We start from the raw sequence: 22,337 nt of genomic DNA, 5'->3' as shown, positions 1-22,337 counted from the left end.
TTCATCCAGCGCACTTGCAACAGCACGATACTTTGCTTCATTTGATGAGCAAGCAATTGTTCTTTTTTTCCTAGAAGACCAGCTCACAGGATTTTTTCCAAAAAAACAGTATGTAACCAGTAGTGAAAGCTCGATCACTCACATCTCCAGCCCAATCCACAGTGGAGTACATGGGTAGATTGAAATCATTACCTCTTTGAATGTGAAGAGCGGACTGAAGTGTTCCTTGGAGATACCTGAGTACTCATTTGAGTGCTTTCCAGTGCACTTCAGATGGAGAGTGCATAAATTGAGACAATTTATTCATAGAGAATTTAATGTCTGGACGAGTTAAAAATAAGATTGTAGTTTTCCAAGAACTCTCCTGTAGCGAGTGGCATCAGTTTGTTCTGCTCCATCTTGTAGTTGAGGCACTTTAGTGGCACTCATTGAGGTTTTTGCTGAATTACAGTCCGTCATGTTTTCGTCAGAGAGGATTTCATTGATGTAGTTAGACTGTGATAAAGAGATTCCTTTGGTATTTCGAAGCACCTCCATTCCAAGAAAGAAGTTTAGATTCCCAAGATCCTTAATGGAAAAATGCCCAGCAAGATGACCAATAACCCGATTTACCTATGAGTTGTGATTCCCTGTACCAGTGCATAAAAAATATTGTTTGACACTTTGTAAATAAAGAGTGAGGCATTAGATTCTGACTTGACAAATCCCAGATAAAGAAATGTCTTAAGTTCATTGTACCATGCCCGAGGAGCTTACTTGAGGCCATATATTGCTTTTTTTAGACACCATATATGGGAGGGAAATTGCTCTTCTGGAAAAACCTGGAGGTTGGACCATGTACACTTCTTCTTTTAAACGACCTTGCAAGAACGCATGGTTAACATCAAGTTGGCGTAGGGGCCAATTCCGTTGGACAGCATTAGAGAGAACCAAACGTGGCATGATAATCAACTCCAGAACGCCGTGTAAACCCCTTTACAACAAGTCGAGCCTTGTAGCGATCGATTGTCCCATCAGCTTTTCTTTTTAACATGTATAAACATTTGCAAGAAACAATGATTTTTGTGGGGTCATGTGGTACCAAATACCATGTTTGATTATTCAATAATGCATCAAATTCATTTTTCATTGCTCTTTGACACTCTCTTTGTTTGTTTGTTTGTTTGTTTGAATTTGGTCGGGGTAATGGAAGAGGATAACTGAGCCATAAAGTCAAGATGGTTTTTGGTTTGTAAATGTTGTATAGTGAACGTATCACAACACAATTTGGAGTAGGAAGACAAGGTTGCTGAGGTTCTGTGGCTTGAGCAGGGTCAGGGGGAGGTTGTAGTGGAAGTGAGGTAAAGGGACAGGCAATGACGTTTTGGCTAGCAGATGACATTGTCTTATTTCTGTGACTGTATGCAATTGGAAAAGATGATGATTGAGTAAATGAGGGATAAGAGTAGGTGTCACGGGTATCAGTAGGAACAACAACATTTGTAGGAGGAGGAGGAGGAGAAGTGTTACCTGAACTTGCAGATTCTATTGGAGTGTAGGCAGAGGAGACGGTGTCTTTGAGAGAATTTCTGCTATCTGAACTTCGGATAAGTATGGGGATGAGTAATTTGTTGCTTATGGGAGAAGAAATACTAGGGGATGTTGTTGGGGTAGTGTCAGTTGAGTTTTCCCACGCAAGATCTTTGTAAGTTGAAGAAATATTTAAAAATATATTTTGAAAAGGAAAATTATTTTCAAAAAAATTCACATCAGGAGATAAATATATTTTAGAAGATTTCAGATCAAAACATTTGTGACAATGATGAACTAAAGAAAATCCTAAATATACACATGGTGTTGATCGTGGCTCTAATTTATTTTTTGAATAAGGTTTGAGCTAGGGATAACAAAGACACCCAAAAATTTTTAAGGAATAGTAATCCGGATTATGACCAAACAACATTTGAAAAGGTGATTTATTTTGTAAAAGTGAGCTTGGCAAGCGATTTATCAGATAAACTGGAGGTTGACAAGCAAAAGACCAAAGAGTCAATGGAAGTGAAGCTTCATGAAGTAAAGTGCGAGCTGTCTCAATAATATGTCTATGACGTCTTTCAGCAAGAGTGACTCTTTGAGGGGTGTATGGAGGGGATAAAAGATGTTCAATACCCAGAGATCTTATTTATGGATCAAGACTTTTATATTCGCCACCACCATTTGTATAGATAGAAATAACTTTCATATTAAAATGACGTTCAGTTAATGCTTGAAAGTTTTTGAAAAGGTATGTAACCTCACTTTTATTCTTTAATTTGTAAAGCCAGGTGTATCAAGTATACTGATCCACAAAAATACAATAGTATAATTTTTTGTCAATCAATTGAACTGGAGAAGGACCCCATAAATCACTAAATATTGTTTGAAATGGTTTGGTACTTGACAAAGTAAAATGTTTAAGAGGATGGCGATGATCCTTATTCGAGGAACAAGAATTACAAACTGAAATTTTTTCTCTCGAGCAAGGTAGCGAGAATTTATTCAAAATAAAATGCAACACTCTTGCATTTGTATGACCCAACCGACTATGTAAGGTTGAAGTCGATGTGCCGGTGGAGGTCAAATGCACATAAGTAGAAGACATGGAGGGTAAATTTGGCCACTCATAGAGACCGTCCTTATTCTTACCGTGCACCAACGAAGTCCGCATTTTCAAGTCCTTCACAAAAAATGAAAGGGAAAGAATTCAATAGAGGTTAGGTTATCTTAACAAAATTTAGAGACATAGAGTAAATTACGTTTAATGCTACATTTGAAAGATTTATTTGATGTATTTAATTTAGTTGAACCAGTGTGAGTTATTGGTATTTTGTTAACATCACCCATGGAGACCTGCTCCATCCCATTGTATGGTTGCGAATTTTGAGGTTTGGTAGTGATGTGATGAGACACGCCGGAGTCGAGAATCCAAGGATTTTTTGATGCCCGAATCCTGAAACATAATTGGCTTTCACCTCAAAGTGATTGTGAGATTTCGATCGACAAACACTTGAAACATGACCCAGTTTATTTCACAACTAACAGCGAACACCACCAGAAAAGTTTTTGGTGGTCGAATATCTTCGTGGATTGGGTAAAGTAATGTGATTGTTGGATCGCCACTGTTTGTTGTTGCCATTGTTATTACTGGGGTGGCGATTGGTGCGATTGTTCGAAATACCAGGCTTGCTGGAGGTAGCAGCAGTAGCAGTAATTTGATTGGGACCTTTTTTTGACTCTTCATGTCGAAGGAAAAGATCATGATCCAGAAGATTTTCGTAGAGTTCTTCCTAAGTAATAGTTGAGTCCCGAGCACAGATTGCAGCAGAGATCTGACAAAACTCTAGGCCCAAACCACTGAGGATCTCGACAATAAGTTCAGAGTTGGAGACCGAAGCACCAGTAGTAGAGAGTTCATTAGAAATAGATCGAATAGTTTGCAAATATTCAGTGAATGTCTGGGAATCTTTGTTCAGACGCATAAGTCGATCATGCAGACTAAAAATTTTGGTTTGGGACTTGTTCGCATAGGCGATGTGTAGTGCATCCCAGGTTGTCTTTGCTGAGGTAGCTACTACAACAGTTGTGGCAATTGTTTGATCAACAAATGCCATAAGTGCATTTTGAATAAGTTGGTCTTGTCGAAACCATAGATTAAACATAGGATTGGCACTAGGTACTGTGCCTGTTGTGATAGTGTAAGATGGGGAAGGTGTATACCCATCAAGATGACCATAGAGATAATGACCATGCATAAGCATGGAAAATTATGCCTTCCACATCGCAAAATTGTGGCTTCTAAGTAATTTAATGGCCAATTGGGATGCAGGGTTAAATTGAACAACCATCGGGATGACGTTGTTATCAGCATTAACAACTCGAGGAGTGTCTGCCATTTGTCAAGGGGGTGGGATAGAAAAAGAAATCTTGTGGGTGGGATAGAAAAAGAAATCTTACTCGTTAGAGTATACTGAGGCTTCTGATACCATATAAAGATGAGTAAAGTATGAAAGATTCTATTGATTTCATTTACATGTATGTGTATATATACAAGAGAATATAAACTAAATAAGGAAAGAATCAACTAATAAAAAATTGTGATCATCTCCTAAATTGAAACTAAATCACTATGATATACTAAGATATGGAAGATCTACTGAGATAAGGAAGATCAATATGAGATATCTTCCAAGATACGATGTATGCGCCAATAAAATGGTCTGTGAGACATTACTCAAACAGAAGGTGGAAGATTAACAGTAATAAAGGATAAAATAAGCTCCTATTTTTTAAATTTCAAATTTAGTAGTTCCTTCTCTTTTGGACTCTTGTATATAGATAAGTATTATCCTTTTCTTAGTTTATATATTTTTTGTATTGTATTTATATATACTCAGTCTACAATCAATAAGAAGCATCGTTCATTTTATTCCATTAACAGTTTTATACTTCATATGGTATCTAGAGCCAATTAACTCTCACGAGTATTTTTTTTTTTGATCCCTCCCATTCTTCCCATCAAAATGGCCACAAACATAACTGCAACCAATTTAGATGCTAACACCACAATTGTCCAGTTTAATTCTATCACCCAGTTACCAATCAAACTAATTGGCAGCCACATTTTTTCCCTTTGGAAAGAACAAGTGTCCATGCTTATGCGTGGTCACAACATTTATGGCCATCTCGACAGTTCTCGCCCTGCCCCTACTCTCACAGTGGCTCAAAATAATCAGGAAGTTGAAAAATCAGAATTTGTTTCATGGTATCGCCAAGATCAGCTTATTAAAAATTACATCTTGGCCTCAGTTGATCCTATACTTGCTGCTACAGTTGTCGTTGCATCCACCGCCAAGGCTGCTTGGGTTGCTTTGCACACTGCATATGCCAACAACTCGAACACGGGAATCTTTAGTTTGCATGATCGTCTAGCTCGTCTCTCAAAAGAAGTGCTTCCCATCGCTGATTATCTCCACCAAGTTCGATCTCTTTGTGTTGAACTTGCCACTGTTGGAGCTCTTGTGTCTGATGAGGAACTGATTGTCAAAATCCTCACTAGACTTGGCCCAGAATTTCATGAAATATCTGCTGTGATCCATGCAAGAGACTCTATCATCTCTTATCCAGAACTTTATGAAAAGTTACTTGATCATAAACTTTTTATAAAACATGAAGAAGCAAAGAAGCCATTATTATCACCAATTACTACTTCTATTGCATAGAAAACAAACACACATCCTCGCCAAGTAATCAACTTTAACATGCCTCCTCGTCAAGAAAACAACAACTTCAACAGGCATCCCAATGCAAATTTCCCCAACACCAACAAGCCATGGCATAGTGGAAAAAATAACCAACAACAAAGATATGACAATGCTCTGAAGGGCTAGTTGTGTGACCATCCTGGTCATTCTACCAAAGTCTGCAAATCCCAATCACACAATTACCTACAAGCTCAAGCAAACTATGCTGCTCGGCTTTCAACTCAAGAGGCTCCTTGGATTGTTGATACTAGAGCCACTCATCATATGGCCTCAGATGCTTAAAACTTCACTGATGTGCAAAACTACCATGGTCCAGAAGAGATAGCAATGGGAGATGGTAGTAGTATTCCAATATCTCATATCGGTAACACCAACATAAGTGCATCAAATAAGCAATTTAAGCTTCTCAATACCTTATGCTCTCATGCTATAAAAAATAACCTTATTTATGTTTCTAAATTTGTTACGATAACCACACCTCCATTGAATTTTTTCCTTTTTCTTATCTTCTGAAGAGTCTGAGTACGGGGGCACCTCTGTTTTGCGGGCAGAATAGAGATGGTCTATATGAGTGGCCGTTGGGCAGTGGGCATCATTCACCACAATGCAATGTTGTCATTCCTCTGTGGCATTGACGTTTAGGTCATCCCAGTCATCATATTTTAAATAGGATTTTGCATCAGTTTTCTCTTCCAGTTTCACATTCTAGAACCAATTTTGTTTGTAATTCGTGTTATTCTAATAAAATGCATAGGTTACCTTTTTTTGAAAATTCACTGCAAAGTAAACAACCATTAAAAATTATTTATAGCAATTTATGGGGCCCTCTCCTATTTTGTCAATCGACAACAAACGATATTATGTCTTATTTGTTGACCAGTACTCGAAATACATGTGGTTGTTCACTATAAAATCGAAAAAGGAAGTTCTTGATGTCTTTCAAGCTTTACATCCCTTACTTGAGCGACGGTTTCAAACCTAAATTTTGTCTCTCTATACCGACGGTGGTGGTGAGTTTCAAGGTGTATCCACATATCTCAAAAGTCATGGTATTGAACACTTAGTGACCCCTCCCTACACACCCCAAAGAGTCGCACCAGTTGAACGCCGTCACAGACATGTTATTGAGACGGCCAAAACCTTGCAGCACCAAGCCTTCTTTCCCCTTGTTTTTTGGAGTTTTGCCTGTCACCAAGCAGTCTACCTTATAAATCGTCTAACAACTCCAAATTTACAAAATAAATGTCCATATGAAATTCTATTTCAAGAGTCTCCAAAGTATGAATCCCTTAGAGTTTTTGGTTGTTTATGCTACCCATGGCTCAAACCATATGGCAAAAATAAATTAGATCCAAGATCTAATCCTGTGTGTGTTTAGGATTTTCTAATAAACATTTTTGCCACCAATGTTTTGATCCTGTCAAGAATAAATTATATTTTTCAAGGGATGTTCTATTTTTGGAAGATACCTATCCTTTTCAGAATATGTTTTCCAATTTAAAACTCAAACAGCTGGGAAATTTGTTCAGATGTTCAACCTTTGAATCATATACCGTCAAGTTTAGATTCTTGTCATTCACTCCCAGATGCTCTGCCCGTGTAGTCTCCACTACCCAGCTCAACGTATGCCACATCAGAAGGCATATCCGCTGCATCAGGTAATTCTCAAACTTTATATTCTCCTTTGTTGCCACCTGCAATTCCACCCCCACTTGATAATACTCAACCATAACCATCATCCAAACCATTAATCACCTATCAAAAATCATCCGCAACCAAATACCTCATTGATGCCACTTCCTTCTACTGTCCAGTCCCCCAGCCCGCCTTCTCAATCACCCAAGGAAAACCCTTCCCAGAGCACACTTGATTTAATCCATCCACTCCTTCACATCTGGTGACCACTTCAACTCATCCCATGGTCACACTCTCCAAAACAAATAACCTCAAACCCAAGTAGTTTAGTGTTAGTGTCCAAATTTCCTTGCCATTTATTCCTCGTACATATAAACAAGAATTTCCTCACCCTCACTAGAGAGAAGCCATGAAAGCTGAATTTGATGCCCTTGTTAGGAATCATACATGGGATTTGGTTCTAGCTGCTCCTTCGATGAATGTGGTTGACTACAAGTGGTTGTTTCATATAAAATATAAATCTGATGGTTCCATTGACAGGTACAAATCTCGGCTTGTTGCAAAGGGATTTACCCAGCGTCCAGGATTAGACTAAGATTCGACCTTAGCCCGTTAGTCAAACCAGTAACTGTTTGGTTGGTGCTTACTATTGCGATGCAGTACCATTGGCCTGTCCATCATATTGATGTAAATAATGCCTTCCTGCAAGGATGTATTCAGGAAGAAGTGTATATGAGGCAGCCACCAGGCTTTGAAGAGCGAAGCCTCTCCACCCATGTCTGCAAGCTGAACAAAGTGATCTATGGTTTGAAACAAGCTCCCCGAGCATGGTACACTGAGCTCAAAAATTATTTGTTAACTGTTGGGTTTGCCTGTAATGCCCCGTAAAAGGCGTGCATAGATTAGTCTTTAATATTGAGCTCTTAGACTTAATGACTTCAAATTTTCTAAGTGTAAAATGACACTCAGTCATTTTAGCTGGCAATCTTCGGGATACAACTTTTCAACCTTACTGACATCTGTTTTTAGATTTTAAAGTTGTGTTACAATAATGAAATCTCATAGTGAATCTTGGATAAGTTTTGGAATTTTTCGGAATGCATAAGGCTGCGTTTGGATTTCAAAACAGTAGCAAAACGCATAGCCTATTGCCCAGTTTTCAGCATTTCAGGGTCATATTCAAACAATCATAACTCCTTGTATATAATGAACTGTGTGATCTATAATATATCAAACAAAATTTCTTTGAGTCCTCTTTCAAATTCAGTTGATTTCATCCAATTTTATTATATGAGTAAAAAGTTATAAACGATTTACTCCAGACTATCAAACTATTAACTGAGGGACAGATTTGACCTTAATTGTTCCTTAGGGGTATTTTGGTCATCCTTCACCCCTATATATACCACCAACACGGGATTTAATCCCTGAAACACCAAAATAAACCTTCATTCATCAAAATTGCTCAAGAACACTCCTTAGGGTTTCAAAATAAAAACTCAAATAGTTCAAGATTCGACCGTAGGTTTTAGAAGATAATTACATATTCGGAATCACAAATCCGCGAGCTTCAAGAAACATCTAGTATTTTCGGAAATAGAGGTACGTGGGGTTATCCTAAAATCTCATGGGTGTAGTTTTTATGAACATGAATGCTTTTAAATGGGGTTTTCAATCAAATGCTAATAACTTGCTTTCAATATGATTTCTAAGTCATTTTTCTTTATATCATGGGAATTGTTTGCCTATATACTTCAATGGTTGAAACCATGCATATGTGATTTGAGATTTTCCATGAAAGTTTGATAAATATGAATGATAAATTGCTTTCAAATTCCCATGATAATTTCTTGATACCCCATATCATATTCTGACCAACAAAAGAGAGCATGAATTTGAAATAATTATTGTTCACCACTTGTAAATGATGAAGCACCTTGGTTTTTACATGTTTATACATATGTGGATGTGATATTGATGACTTGCAAGTCGGGTATGGCGATACCCTACAGAATATGATACGTGATTGAATTAAATAAAGTTTGAATGCATTGATTTTACATGAGATAGGTGGATGCTCGAAGAAGGCATTTGAGTGTAAGGGCTCATCGCTGGAAACCGTGTTTGCCGACACGAGAATTTGGTACCAGGATAAGTGGTCTTGTGTACTTGACTTTATGTCATTCCCAAATTGGGACTATAGGTAGGAGCCCGGGCTAAGTGATCTTGGGCACTATCATTGGGTCGAGACACCATGCTTCGTGGGCTTGTGTGTCTCTCCCTCACTTATACTGTAATCTCGGCGGCAACCGAGGTTTGAAAGTTGGTGTAAATTATGTAGGGTATTCCACCTAGCTCAGTTGCATTTCATTGTTATTGAGAAACTATTACATTATGCCCATGTGTTTTCAAATGATTTGATATGAAATTGCTTTATAATGGCTCTCAACTATATTTTGTAAAAATATTATGTTTTGTTTTGATATCTCTGCGTGCCAGTACTTTTGTGCTGACCCCCTCCCCTCTCCAACCTCTCAGGTTCAGAGGCCCAGTCTAGGGGTCAAGAGAATCAGTAGATCATTCAGACAGAGTTGCAGAGACAAGTTGTGAGCCTTCTATGTTTCGGAAGGTCTTATGTCCTGCAGTCCTTTTATCTTATATTTAGTTTTGGGGTCTACTAGGGGGCCTTGTCCCAGTTTATATATAGTTACTTAACTCAGTCATTTGTTAGAGATTTTCGCAGACAGTTGTTTAGAGGTTGATTGATCTTGGGGGAACTTTATTTCCCCGTTATTGTTGCTTTTCATATTTATGACCATGTTTCCAAATTATTGTGTTTCTTCCGCATTACTTTGATCATATAAATTAGGTGCATGATTACCAGACAGATAGGGGTGTTTCGGGCCTCCATGGTTCGAAATGCTCGTCACGGCCAGGCCCTTGTTCGGGTCGTGACATTGCCAAGTCTCAATCTGACTCTTCTTTATTTATTTTGCATAAATTTGGGTTCACTGTGTATGTTCTTATCTATGTGAATGATATAATCATCACTGGAAATCATATTCGGGAAGTTCGTCATATAATAGATCGTCTTTCCAATCGCTTCTCTTTGAAAGACCTTGGACAGCTCCATTGCTTTTTGGGCATTGAGGTTATCTCTTCTACTGATGGTCTTTTTTTGTCTCAGAACAAGTATATTATGGACCTTTTAGATGATGTTGGCATGATAGGATGTAAAGGACCACCTACACCTATGACTTCAACTACCACTTTGACAGCTTCGGTTAATAATCCTACAACTGATGGTACTCTTTATCAATGGGTAATTGGAAAGTTTCACTACTTATCCTTTACACGTCCTAATATTGCCTTCACAGTTAGCAAGCTTTCTCAATTTATGCACAATCCACGTCACTGTCACCGGAAAGCAGTCAAGCGATTACTTTGTTGTCTTCATCACACCTGCCAATATGGTATATGGATCACAAAAGCTCCAGATTCTCGTCTGGTTATTTTTTCTGATTCGGATTGGCCTGGTGATCCGGAAGATCGCACCTCTACATCTGGATATGTTATTTTCATGGGCAGCACACCAATTTCTTGGTCCTCAAAGAAACAACGCTCAGTCTCTCGATCCCCTACAGAAGCTGAGTACAGAGGTGTGGCTGCTGCTGTTGCAGAAACCAACTGGATAACAAATCTTATTCGCGAATTTCGTCTTTCACTTAAGGGGGTTCCGCAGGTTTTTTGTGACAACATAAGCACCACTTACATTTGTTCCAATCCAGTTTTCTATAGTAGGATGAAGAATGTAGCCATTAATTTCCACTTTGTTCGTGAACAGGTCCAGAACAAAGATATTGAAGTACATCACGTTCACTCAGCTGATCAAGTGGCTGACATACTCACAAAACTACTTCCCAAAGCCTCTTTAGTACAGCAATTTTCCAAGTTGGGTGCTGTTGACACCACTAACTTGCGGGGGCGTAGTAAAGGATAAAATCAGCTCCTATTTTTTATTCAAATTTAGTAGTTCCTTCTCTTTAGGACTCTTGTATATAGATAAGTATTATCCTTTTCTTAGTTTATGTCTTTGTTGTATTGTATTTATATGTACTCAGTCTACAATCATAAGAAGCATCGTTCATTTTATTCCATTAACAGTTTTATGCTTCATAAACAGGAGGCATACCTGGAGCTAATATAAGTAACTGTTAGAACTTAGAATCATGCGCAAATCAAGTGCTAAAACAAACAAACCAAACAACAATTTTTACATGAATACAACAATTTAGAAAAATTTGAAACGAACAAGTAACTTGGAACAACATATTCCAAAAACATGCTCAACATGCAAGAAGTTGAATCTTGATCTTCTGCAGCATTGCTACAACATCTTTCATGTTAGTCCTTCTCGCCGGAGATTCAGCACAACAATCTAATGCCACTTTCAGGATTGATGCCACAACATCTAGCTCCTTCTGTAAGCGATTGCCAATTGGTGTCACCAAGTTGACATCTACGACGTCCATTACTGCCTCTGGGAGTGAATAACTCACCCAATGCTTCAAGCTAAGGTCACCCTCAAACTCATAAGGCTTTCTCTTAGTAAACGTTTCCAGCAACATGATTCCGTAGCTGTATACGTCACACTTTGTTGACACTAGTCCATCCAGTCCATACTCTACAGTCAAACAATTCATTTAAAGATGCAATATGCTTTCTAGGTGGGGAAAAAAGAAAGGAGTAATCAGCAAAACTAAGAGACGTACCTGGTGCAATATAGCCTAACGTTGCTATGGTTTTAGTGTACAAATCACCCTGATCTTCACCAAGCAGTTTTGAGATGTCAAAGTCGCTGAGGTGGGCAACCATATCTTCATCCAGCAAGACGTTACTAGGCTTCACGTCACAGTTAATCACAGGCAACGAGCACCCATGGTGAAGATATTCCAAAGCACATGCCACATCTATCATTATGCTTAGTCTCTGATTGGTGTCAAGGAAGTAGTTGTGTGAATAGAAATACTTCTCAAGGCTTCCATTAGGCATATACTCGAGCACTAAAGCCTTGAAATCAAGATTGGAACAACTAGTAATGACTTTAACGAGATTCCTATGACGAAGGCTGCACAAAACATCACATTCCGTATCAAAACTCTTGAATGCCGCATCCATTTGCAGTTTGAACACTTTAACTGCAATGGCAGTTCCACTTCTGAGAATACCTTTGTAAACAGAGCCAAAATTTCCAAAACCAATCAAATTACTCTCACTAAGGTCATCCGTTTCTTGGAGCAGTTCATAGTATGAAATTCTTTCTCGTGTTATGTTAGACAATGACTCAGCTTGTTGAGGCGCACTTTTACCTCTTCTATACCTTATCCATAGGAGCACAAAGTCCATAGTAACAAATACAACTGCAATTGCGAGCAAAAGAAAAAGAACAAGAAATTTTTCCCTATTTGATTTGTGCTTTGATGAAGTGGGGCATGGCGGGACCCGAAATCTTGAAGAACCACACAGTGCTTCATTGTGGATGAAAAACTGACTCGATAGATTCTTGGAAGGACCCCCAGAGGGTATTTCACCATACAATTTGTTGACAGAAACATTGAAATACTTCAAGTTTTGAAGTTTCTCCAAACACTTAGGAATGATTCCAGATATATTATTGTGAGAAAGGTCTAGGAATTCCAAACCTACCATGTTGCTCATTGAGTCAGGTATATCTCCTTGTAACTTGTTGTGTCTCAAAAGAAAGGTTTGCCAGATTTTGCAAGCCTCCAATTTCTGTAGGAATTCCATTTGAGAATTGATTCATTGACAGATCTATAAGTGTCGCAGCCATTAGATTTCCATAGCTGGAGGTAAAGAACCTACCACGTTGTTTGAGGATAAGTCAAGAACCACTAGATCTTGAAGGTTCCCTAAGCTTGGTGGTATATTGGAACTGAATTTGTTAGAACCGAGATGTATCTCCCTAAGGAAAGTAATATTCCCTAAACAATTAGGAAGAGATCATGAAAGTTGATTTGATCCAAGTAAATATCACCCAGATTCCAGCAACATGACCCCATAACTATAGACGTCACACTTTGTTGACACTAGTCCTTCCAGTCCATACTCTACAGTCAGACAATTCATTTAAAGATGCAATATGCTTTCTAGGTTGGAAAAAAAAAGAAAGGAATAATCAATGTTCAATAAATTAGCAAAACAAAGAGACGTACCTGGTGCAATATACCCGAATATTGCTAAGGTTTTAGTGTACAAATCACCCTGATCTTCACCAAGCAGTTTTGAAATGCCAAAGTCGCTGAGGTGGGCAACCATATATTCATCCAGCAAGACGTTACTAGGCTTCATGTCACAGTGAATCACAGGCAACGAGCACCCATGGTGAAGATATTCCAAAGCACATGCCACATCTATCATTATGCCTAGTCTCTGCTTGATGTCGAGGAAGTAGTTGTGCGAATACAAATACAACTCAAGACTCCCATTAGGCATATAATCAAGAACTAAAGCCTTAAAATCAAGATTCGAAAAACTAGTAATGACTTTTACGAGATTCCTATGGCGAAGGCTACGCAAAACTTCACATTCCGTATCCAGTTGCGGGTTGAACACTTTAACTGCAATGGCAGTTCCACTTCTGAGAACACCTTTGTAAACAGAACCAAAACTTCCAAAACCAATCAGATTACTCTCACTAAGGTCATCCGTTGCTTGGAGCAGTTCAGAGTATGAAATTCTTTCTCGTGTTACGAGACAATGACTCAGCTTGCTGAGGCGCACTTTTACCTCTTCTATACCTTATCCATAGGAGCACAAAGACCATAGTAACAAATACAACTGCAATTGCGAGCAAAAGAAAAAGAACAAGCAATTTTTCCCTATTTGATTTGTGCTTTGATGAAGTTGGGCATGGTGGGACCCGAAATCTTGAAGAACCACACAATGCTTCATTGTGGATGAAAAACTGACTCGAGAGATTCTTGGAAGGACCCCTAGAGGGTATTTCACCATACAATTTGTTGACAGAAACATTGAAATACTTCAAGTTTTGAAGTTTCTCCAAAAACCTAGGAATGATTCCAGATATATTATTGTGAGAAAGGTCTAGGAATTTCAAACCTACCATGTTGCTCATTGAGCCAGGTATAGCTCCTAGTAACTTGTTGTGTCTCAAAAGAAAGGTTTGCCAGATTTTTCAAGCCTCCAATTACTGTAGGAATTCCATTTGAGAATTGATTCATTGACAGATCTATAAGTGTCGCAGCCTTTAGATTTACAATTTCTGGAGGTAAAGAACCTACCATGTTGTTTGACGATATGTCAAGAACCACTAGATCTTCAAGGTTCCCTAAGCTTGGTGGTATATTGGAACTCAATTTGTTGGAACCGAGATGTATCTCCCTAAGGGAAGTAATATTCCCTAAACAATTAGGAAGAGATCCTGAAAGTTGATTTTGATCCAAGTAAATATCACCCAGATGCTGCTATTTACATATATGATCTCCAATATATCCTGTAAATTTGTTGCTACTCAAGTTGAACCGCTGAAGGTCTCTCAAATTGCCAATTGATGTTGGAATCGATCCGACCAAGTTGTTTCCAGAAAGGCTAAGGTCTAATAAGCTGCTTAAATTCCCAACCTCATTAGGAATTTGCCCTTTGATTCTGCCAATGTCGGCAACAAATGTTCTAAGAGAGGTGGAAAGGTTCCCCGTGGAGGCAGGAAGCATGCCGTTTAGAGGATTCAAATATACAGATAGAAATGTTAAATTTCTGCAACTGGTTAAGGAAGTCAGAAAGCTTAACGTTGAATCACTTGTTAAATTGTTTCTCTCCAAGTTTAGGAACTGTAGATGAGCCAAATGTCCAAGAGAATTGGGAATCAAGCCACTGAGTTGGTAGTTAGAAAGCTCTAGAATAGCAAGTTCTGAACAATTGGAGATAGAATGAGGAATAGTCCCAACAAGATTGGTTAAGTCGTTCATATAAAACTTTTCAATGTTGGGTAAGAGAGAACACATGTTTGGTGGGAGGCTTCCCGATAGATTATTGTTTGAAATAGAAATCACTCTCACCCCTGATATGTTGAAGATCTCCATATCAAGTGAACCACTAAAACTATTGCCCGAAAGATCAAGTACCTCCAACTCAACAAGATTGCTTATCTCTTTGGGTATTTCAGCTGGAAACACATGAAGAAAACAATGAATACAAGTGACATGAACTATTTAGCTCAATGCTTATCTATCTGATTCATGCTTTAGTTTGACCTGATAAGAAGACTTGAATTTTAATTGGTTCTAGGAGAAGGTATCGACAAGAAATCAGAAAATAATGTAATAATTTTCCTATTGTTATTGATCAAAGTCTTAAGAAGAATATACATATTATATTTTTTTTTTCCTCCATTAAAGTTCTTAGTATAATTTTCTATGAATTTCTGATTGTGCAGATTTGTATTTTTATATGGACTCAAATATTTAAACTGATACATCATTAGAAGTTAGCTAACTACCAATGGGAGTTCAAATTTACTGGTCATTTCTTAAACAGATTAATTTTAAACATTAAGAGACGCTCCTTATATGGTGTTTGTTGTCATACGCTTGAAGATTTATTTATAATTGTTACAGTTTATTACTCATTACATACATAAATTCATAGAATGAGACGCCATTAGAATATATATGTACCGATAAGCTTATTGTCACCAATCTGTAGATTCTGCATCTTGGTTAAGTTGCTAATTTCCTGTGGTAAGAATCCACTAAAGTTGTTCATCGACAGTGAAAAAAGTTGCAGTGATGAGATATTTAATATGGAGATCGGGACAAGGCCGGTAATCTGGTTTATCTCCATGGCTAACTCTGCCAAATTAACAAGATTTCCAATTTCTTGTGGAATCATCCCTGCAATAAATGTGTAATAAAATAAAATTCTGAAGTAATAAGATGCAATAGTGCTAGTATTCATAAGATAAAAATATACCATTGAAATGGTTAAATCCCAAGTTCACGGGGTATTACGCCCGTAAGAGCCATGTTGGAAAGATTCAAAGACGTCACTTGCTGGTGACGGGAGCCACAAGTTGTTTTCGTTGAGATAATGACATGTTAAGCTGGTTAATGTAACAATTACAACGTATATAACTTCAGATACAAACGTGCGGTATAACTTCTTATTTGAGGAAATTCATGGTCACTTAACTTTGTATCTATTATGCAAAAGTCACTTTTTAATCATTACACAAAAGTCATTTAACTTTGCTCCGACCATCACAAATGTCACTATGACCGGATTTTTTAATAATCCCATCGGAAAAATGATGTGGCAACTTTAATTAGTTCTTAATTTTAATGTAACTGAATATACAATATATTACTCATATTTTGAAAAAGAGTGATAAACAAGATAAATTCTTCAAAACACATAAAATAGTAATACATGTATGATATTATTTTTAAAAAATTATTTTAATTTTTTGTAGATAAATCAACATGCTAAAGATAGTTTTAAAATAAAATCTTTTTAATTGTGTAATTGAGTAAGAATTTTAAAAATTTATACAAATAATGTTATTATAATAGTTGTGTTAATAAAAGTGTTAAAATATAAATACTTTAATAGATGAAGATTATAGGATATTTAATTTTGGTATTTATCAATTAAATTAATTAAACTGTATGTAATTTATCAGAAACTGAATATTATAATTAAAAATTTTAAGAGAATCAATCGATTTGTCAAACAATTAAAAATATAAAGACAAACTCAATAGATAGAATAGCTTAGCATATAATTATGTTATACCAAACGAAAAAGCCCAAGTGGCAACAAAAAAATAATTTGATCAACAACATGTCATAATTTTAGAGTTAAAAAATAATTTTATCAACTACATGCCATAATATTAGATGAGAAAATAATTAACAACATATTTCTCAACTTTAGAGGATTTGGCCTCAAAATGCCTCATTCGCGCCATTTCGCCCGTTTGACCAACCAAATGGCCCCGCCCACACAAACGGGCAACACTAGGATGCTCCCAGCCTCCCTGGCATGCCCGAGTCGATTTTTGGCCCATGGCTCCCCAAACCTCAGGTCTACCCTCGAAATCGTGGCCTATAGTACATCGATTTGGCCTCAAAATGCCCCGTTCGCGCCGTTTCGCCCATTTGACCTACCAAATGTCCCCTCCCACACAAACAGGCAACACTAGGATGCTCTCCATCCTCTCTGGCACGCTCGGGTCAATTTTTGACCAACGGCACCCCCGGATCTCGGGCTCACCCCAGAACATTGGGATTTAGCACACCGATTAGGCCCAAAAATGCCTCATTCGAACCATTTCTCTCGATTGACAAACCAAATTGCCCCGTCCACACACACGGGAAATAATGGGATACTCCCTAGCCTCCCTGGAACGCGCAGGTCAATTTTTGACCAAAGAAAGCCCCGTACTCCGGGTACACCCCCAAAACTGTGGGCACTAGCACACCAATTTGGCCCAAAAAAACCCTGTTTATGCCGTTTTGCCTGTATGACGAATTAAATGACCTCGCCAACATAAACGGGCACCACTGGAATGCTCCCCAGCGTCCCTGGCATGACCGAGTCAATTTTTTGTCCACATCACACCCGGACCCCAGGCTCACCCCCGGAACCGTGGGCTATAGCACACCAATTTGGCCTCAAAATATCCTGTTAACACCGTTTCCCTTTTTGACCAATTAAATGGCCTCTCCCACATAAACGAGCAACACTGGGATGCTCTCCAGCCTCCCTGGCATGCCCGAGTCAATTTTTTACCTATAGAACCCCCGAACCTTGGGCCTACCTCTAGAACCGTGGGCTATAGCACACCAATTTGGCCTCAAAATGTCTCATTCACGTCGTTTTGCCTATTTGACCAACAAAATGCCCACATCCAAATAAACGGGTAATACTGGGACATTCCTCAGCCTCCCTAGCACACCCGAGTTAATTTTTTTCCCAAGAACCCCCAGACCCTGGGCCCAGCCTTTGAACCGTGGGCTTTGGCATATCGATTTAGCCCCAAAATAGCTCGTTTGCACCATTTCGACCGTTTGACTAACCAAATGATCCCACCTGCACAAATGGGCAATAATAAGACGCTTTTCATCCTCCCTCACACCCAAACCCCAGGCCCACCCCCGAAATCGTGGGCTATAGAACACTGATTTGACCTTAAAATATATTGTTCATGCCTTTTCGATTGTTTGACCAACCAAATGGACCCACCCATATAAACGGGAAATAATAGGATGGTCCCCAGCCTCCCTGGCAAGCTCGGTTCAATTTTTGGCCCACGGCACCCCCGAACCACGGGCCCACCCTAAAACCCATGGTTATAGCATACTTATTTAGCCCCGAATGTGCCATTTTGCCTATTTGACCAAATAAATAGCCAAGACCACACAAATAGGTAATACTGGGACACTCTCCAGCCTGCCTGACACGTTCGAGTTGATTTTTGGCCCACGACACCTCCATACCCTAGGCCCACCCCCAGAACCGTGGGCTATAGCGCACCGATTTGGCCTCAAAATTCTCTGTTCGTGTTGTTTCGCCTGTTTGACTAACCAAATGGACCTGACAACACAAAAGGGTAATACTGGATGCTCCTAGCCTCCCTGGCACGCCCAGGTCGATATTCGACCCACAGCACCCCTAAAACTCAGGCCTACCCGTCGAACCGTAAGCTATAGCATACCGATTTGGCCCCAAAATAAACTGTTTGTGCCATTTCGCCAATTTGACTAACCAAATGGCCTCACCCACAAAAAGGGGAAACACTGGGATGCTCCCCAGCCTCCTTGGCACGCCCAGGCTGATTTTCGGCCTATGGTACCCCCGAACCCCAAGCCCACCCCTAAAAGCATGGGATCTAGCACACTTATTTGGACCTAAAATGTCATGTTTGCCCCGTTTTACCCATTTGACCAACCAAATAGCCCTGCCCATACAAACAGGAAACATAAAGATGCTCCCCAGCCTCCCTGGCATGCCCGAGTCAATTTTTTACCTATAGAACACCCGAACCCTGGGCCTACCTCCAGAACCATGGGCTATAGCACTCCAATTTGCCCTCAAAATGTCTCATTCGCGTCGTTTTGCCTATTTGACCAACCAAATGCCCACATCCACATAAACGGGTAATACTGGGACATTCCTTAGCCTCCCTAGCACACCCGGGTTAATTTTTTTCCCAAGCACACCCGGACCCCGGGCCCAGCCTTTGAACCGTGGGCTATGGCATATCGATTTGGCCCCAAAATACCTCGTTTGCACCATTTCGACTGTTTGACTAACCAAATAACCCCGCCTACACAAATGGGCAATAATAGAACGCTCTTCAGCCTCTCTAACATACCCAGGTCAATTTTCCGCCCATGGCACCCCCAAACCCCAGGCCCACCCCCGAAATCGTGGGCTATAGAACACTGATTTAACCTAAAAATATATCGTTCATGCCTTTTCGATTGTTTGACCAACCAAATGGACCCAGCCATATAAACGGGAAATAATAGGATAGTCCCCAGCCTCCCTGGCAAGCTCGGTTCAATTTTTGGCACACAGCACCCCCGAACCCCGGGCCCATCCTAAAACCCTTTGTTATAGCATACGGATTTAGCCCCGAATGTGCTATTTTGCCTATTTGACCAAACAAATGGCCCAGACCACACAAATAGGTAATACAGGGATACTCTCGAGCCTGCCTGACATGTCCGAGTTGATTTTTGGCCCACGACACCTCCATACCCTAGGCCCACCCCCAAAATCGTGGGCTATAGCGTGCCGATTTGGCCTCAAAATTCTCTATTCGCGTTGTTTCGCCTATTTGACAAACCAAATGGACCCGACAACATAAAAGGGTAATACTGGATGCTTCCTAGCCTCCCTGGCATGCCCAGGTCGATATTCGACCCACAGCACCCCTAAAACTCAGGCCTACCCCTCGAACCGTAGGCTATAGCATACCGATTTGGCCCCAAAATAAACCGTTTGTGCCATTTTGCCCATTTGACCAACCAAATGGCCCCACCCATAAAAACGGGAAACACTGGGATGCTCCCCAGCCTCCTTGGCACGCCCAGGATGATTTTCGGCCTATGGTACCCCCGAAACCCAGGCCCACCCCTAAAAGCATGGGATCTAGCACTTATTTGGCCCTAAAATGTCATGTTTGCCCCGTTTTACCCATTTGACCAACCAAATAGCCCTGCCCATACAAACGGGAAACATAAAGATGCTCCCCAGCCTCCCTGGCAGGCCCGAGTCAATTTTTTACATATAGAACCCCCGAACCCTGGGCCTACCTCCAGAACCATGGGCTATAGCACACCAATTTTGTCTCAAAATGTCTCATTCGCGTCGTTTTGCCTATTTGACCAACCAAATGCCCACATCCAAATAAACGGGTAATACTGGGACATTCCTCAGCCTCCCTAGCACACCCGAGTTAATTTTTTTCCCAAGAACCCCCAGACCCCGGGTCCAGCCTTTGAACCGTGGGCTATGGCATATCGATTTGGACCCAAAATACCCCGTTTGCACCATTTCGACCGTTTGACTAACCAAATAACCCCGCCTACACAAATGGGCAATAATAGGACGCTCTTTGGCCTCCCTGACACACCCGGGTCAATTTTCCGCCTATGGCACCCCCAAACCCCAGGCCCACCCCCGAAATCATGGGTTATAGAACACTGATTTGACCTAAAAATATATCGTTCATGCCTTTTCGATTGTTTGACCAACCAAATGGCCCCACCCATATAAACGGGAAATAATAGGATGGTCCCCAGCCTCCCTGGCAAGCTCAGTTTAATTTTTGGCCCACGACACCCCCGAACCCCGGCCCACCCTAAAACCTTTGGTTATAGCATACTGATTTAGCCCTGAATGTGCTATTTTGCATATTTGACCAAACAAATGGCCCAAACAAATGGCCCAGACCAAACAAATCACCGTTTACACTGATCTTCTAAACCCCTAGACTGTGCCTCCGAACCTAGGAGGGAAAGGGGTCAATACAAAATTACTGGTACGCAGAGAAATCAAAACAAAATATAATATTTTTACCAAATATAGGTGAGAGCCATTATAAAGCAGTTTCTTATCAAATCATTTGAAAGCACATGGGCAAAAAGTAATAATTTTTCAACAACAATGTAATGCAGCTGAGCTAGGTGGAATATACTACATATCGCATTTACACCAACTTTCAAACCTCGGTTACCGCCGAGATTAGAGTATAAGTGAGGGGAAGACACACAAGATCACACAGCAGGATGTCTCAGCCCAATAAAGCATGGTAGTGCACAAGATCACAAAGCAGGGCTCGTAACCATAGTCCCAATTTGGGAATGACATAATTTTGGGTACACAAGATCACAAAGTAGGGTACCAAATTCCCATCTCAGCAAAGATGATTTCCAGCAATGAGCCATTACACTCAAACTCCTTCTTCGGGCATCCACCTATCTCATATAAAATCAACGTATTCAACTTCATTTGATACAATCACATATCATATTTTGTAGGGTATCGTCATACCCGACTTGCAAGTCATCAATATCACATCATTATTTCATGCAACCATTATATTCATCACATTTTAACATAACAACCCTCTCCTTGCAAGTCGAAAATCATATCCACTTTCAAAATATTTCATGTCATGCTTGTCAAGATGATTTCAAACAATTTACATCATATGAAAATTCAAAACAATTTCATATCAAGAGAGGGTTTTTCATATAATTCATGCTCTCAAATTAACATCTTTTTGAATCACAAGCATATACATATAAAATATATCAAATCACTTCGAAAATAGGTCTAAAGATCAAACCAATATCACAGAGATTCTTAAAACATGATTATTTTCATAATTTCAAAACCCCCATTTTTAAAACATGACTTTTTTAAGCCCATGGGATTTTTAAGATAACCCCACGTACCTCTATATCCGAAAATATTAGGTGCTCCTTGAAGCCTACATCGCGGGGATTCCAAATCTTCAATTTATTTTGAAGACCCATGGTTGAATCTTGAGTTGCTTGGGTTTTTATTTTGAAACCCTTGAGAGATTTCTTGAGTAATTTTGGTGAATATGGGTGTAATTTGGCTCTTTAGGGATTAAATCCCGTGTTTAAGTTGATAGGGGAAAGGTAAATTACCAAAATGCCATTAGCTTCCCAGAGGAGGCTGAAAAATAAGCCTGGCATGATCCACCAGGCTCTGCAGGCCTTAGTGAACTTCTATTAAGCAGGCGTCTCCCTCTTAATCGGGGGCTAAGGTTTAGGCCAGGCGATCCAGCGGGTGGCACTGGCCTATCGCGGGCTGCTACTGGAAACTCAATCCAAACTTACCCTT

General features: G+C 39.7%; 3 protein-coding genes across 3 annotated transcripts; all 3 read right to left on the bottom strand.

Moving 5' to 3' along the window:
- Positions 1-11,260: 11,260 nt before the first annotated feature.
- LOC107869214 (probable LRR receptor-like serine/threonine-protein kinase At3g47570) lies at positions 11,261-12,722 on the bottom strand. Its single transcript, XM_047411500.1, has 2 exons — positions 11,687-12,722; positions 11,261-11,598 (listed from the first exon to the last, which is right to left on the bottom strand). The coding sequence occupies exons 1-2, from the start codon at positions 12,720-12,722 to the stop codon at positions 11,261-11,263; spliced, it is 1,374 nt and encodes a 457-aa protein (XP_047267456.1).
- A 243-nt stretch (positions 12,723-12,965) lies between these two features.
- On the bottom strand, positions 12,966-14,239 carry LOC124897901 (receptor kinase-like protein Xa21). Its single transcript, XM_047411499.1, has 3 exons — positions 14,059-14,239; positions 13,148-13,732; positions 12,966-13,042 (listed from the first exon to the last, which is right to left on the bottom strand). The coding sequence occupies exons 1-3, from the start codon at positions 14,237-14,239 to the stop codon at positions 12,966-12,968; spliced, it is 843 nt and encodes a 280-aa protein (XP_047267455.1).
- Positions 14,240-14,419: 180 nt separating this feature from the next.
- LOC124897900 (LRR receptor-like serine/threonine-protein kinase GSO2) lies at positions 14,420-15,842 on the bottom strand. The gene is made up of 2 exons (XM_047411498.1): positions 15,629-15,842; positions 14,420-15,117 (listed from the first exon to the last, which is right to left on the bottom strand). The coding sequence occupies exons 1-2, from the start codon at positions 15,840-15,842 to the stop codon at positions 14,420-14,422; spliced, it is 912 nt and encodes a 303-aa protein (XP_047267454.1).
- Positions 15,843-22,337: the final 6,495 nt, after the last annotated feature.

Source organism: Capsicum annuum, chromosome 4 (genome assembly GCF_002878395.1).
Source record: "Capsicum annuum cultivar UCD-10X-F1 chromosome 4, UCD10Xv1.1, whole genome shotgun sequence".
NCBI lineage: Eukaryota > Viridiplantae > Streptophyta > Magnoliopsida > Solanales > Solanaceae > Capsicum > Capsicum annuum.
This window is presented reverse-complemented; position numbering and strand designations above follow the sequence as displayed.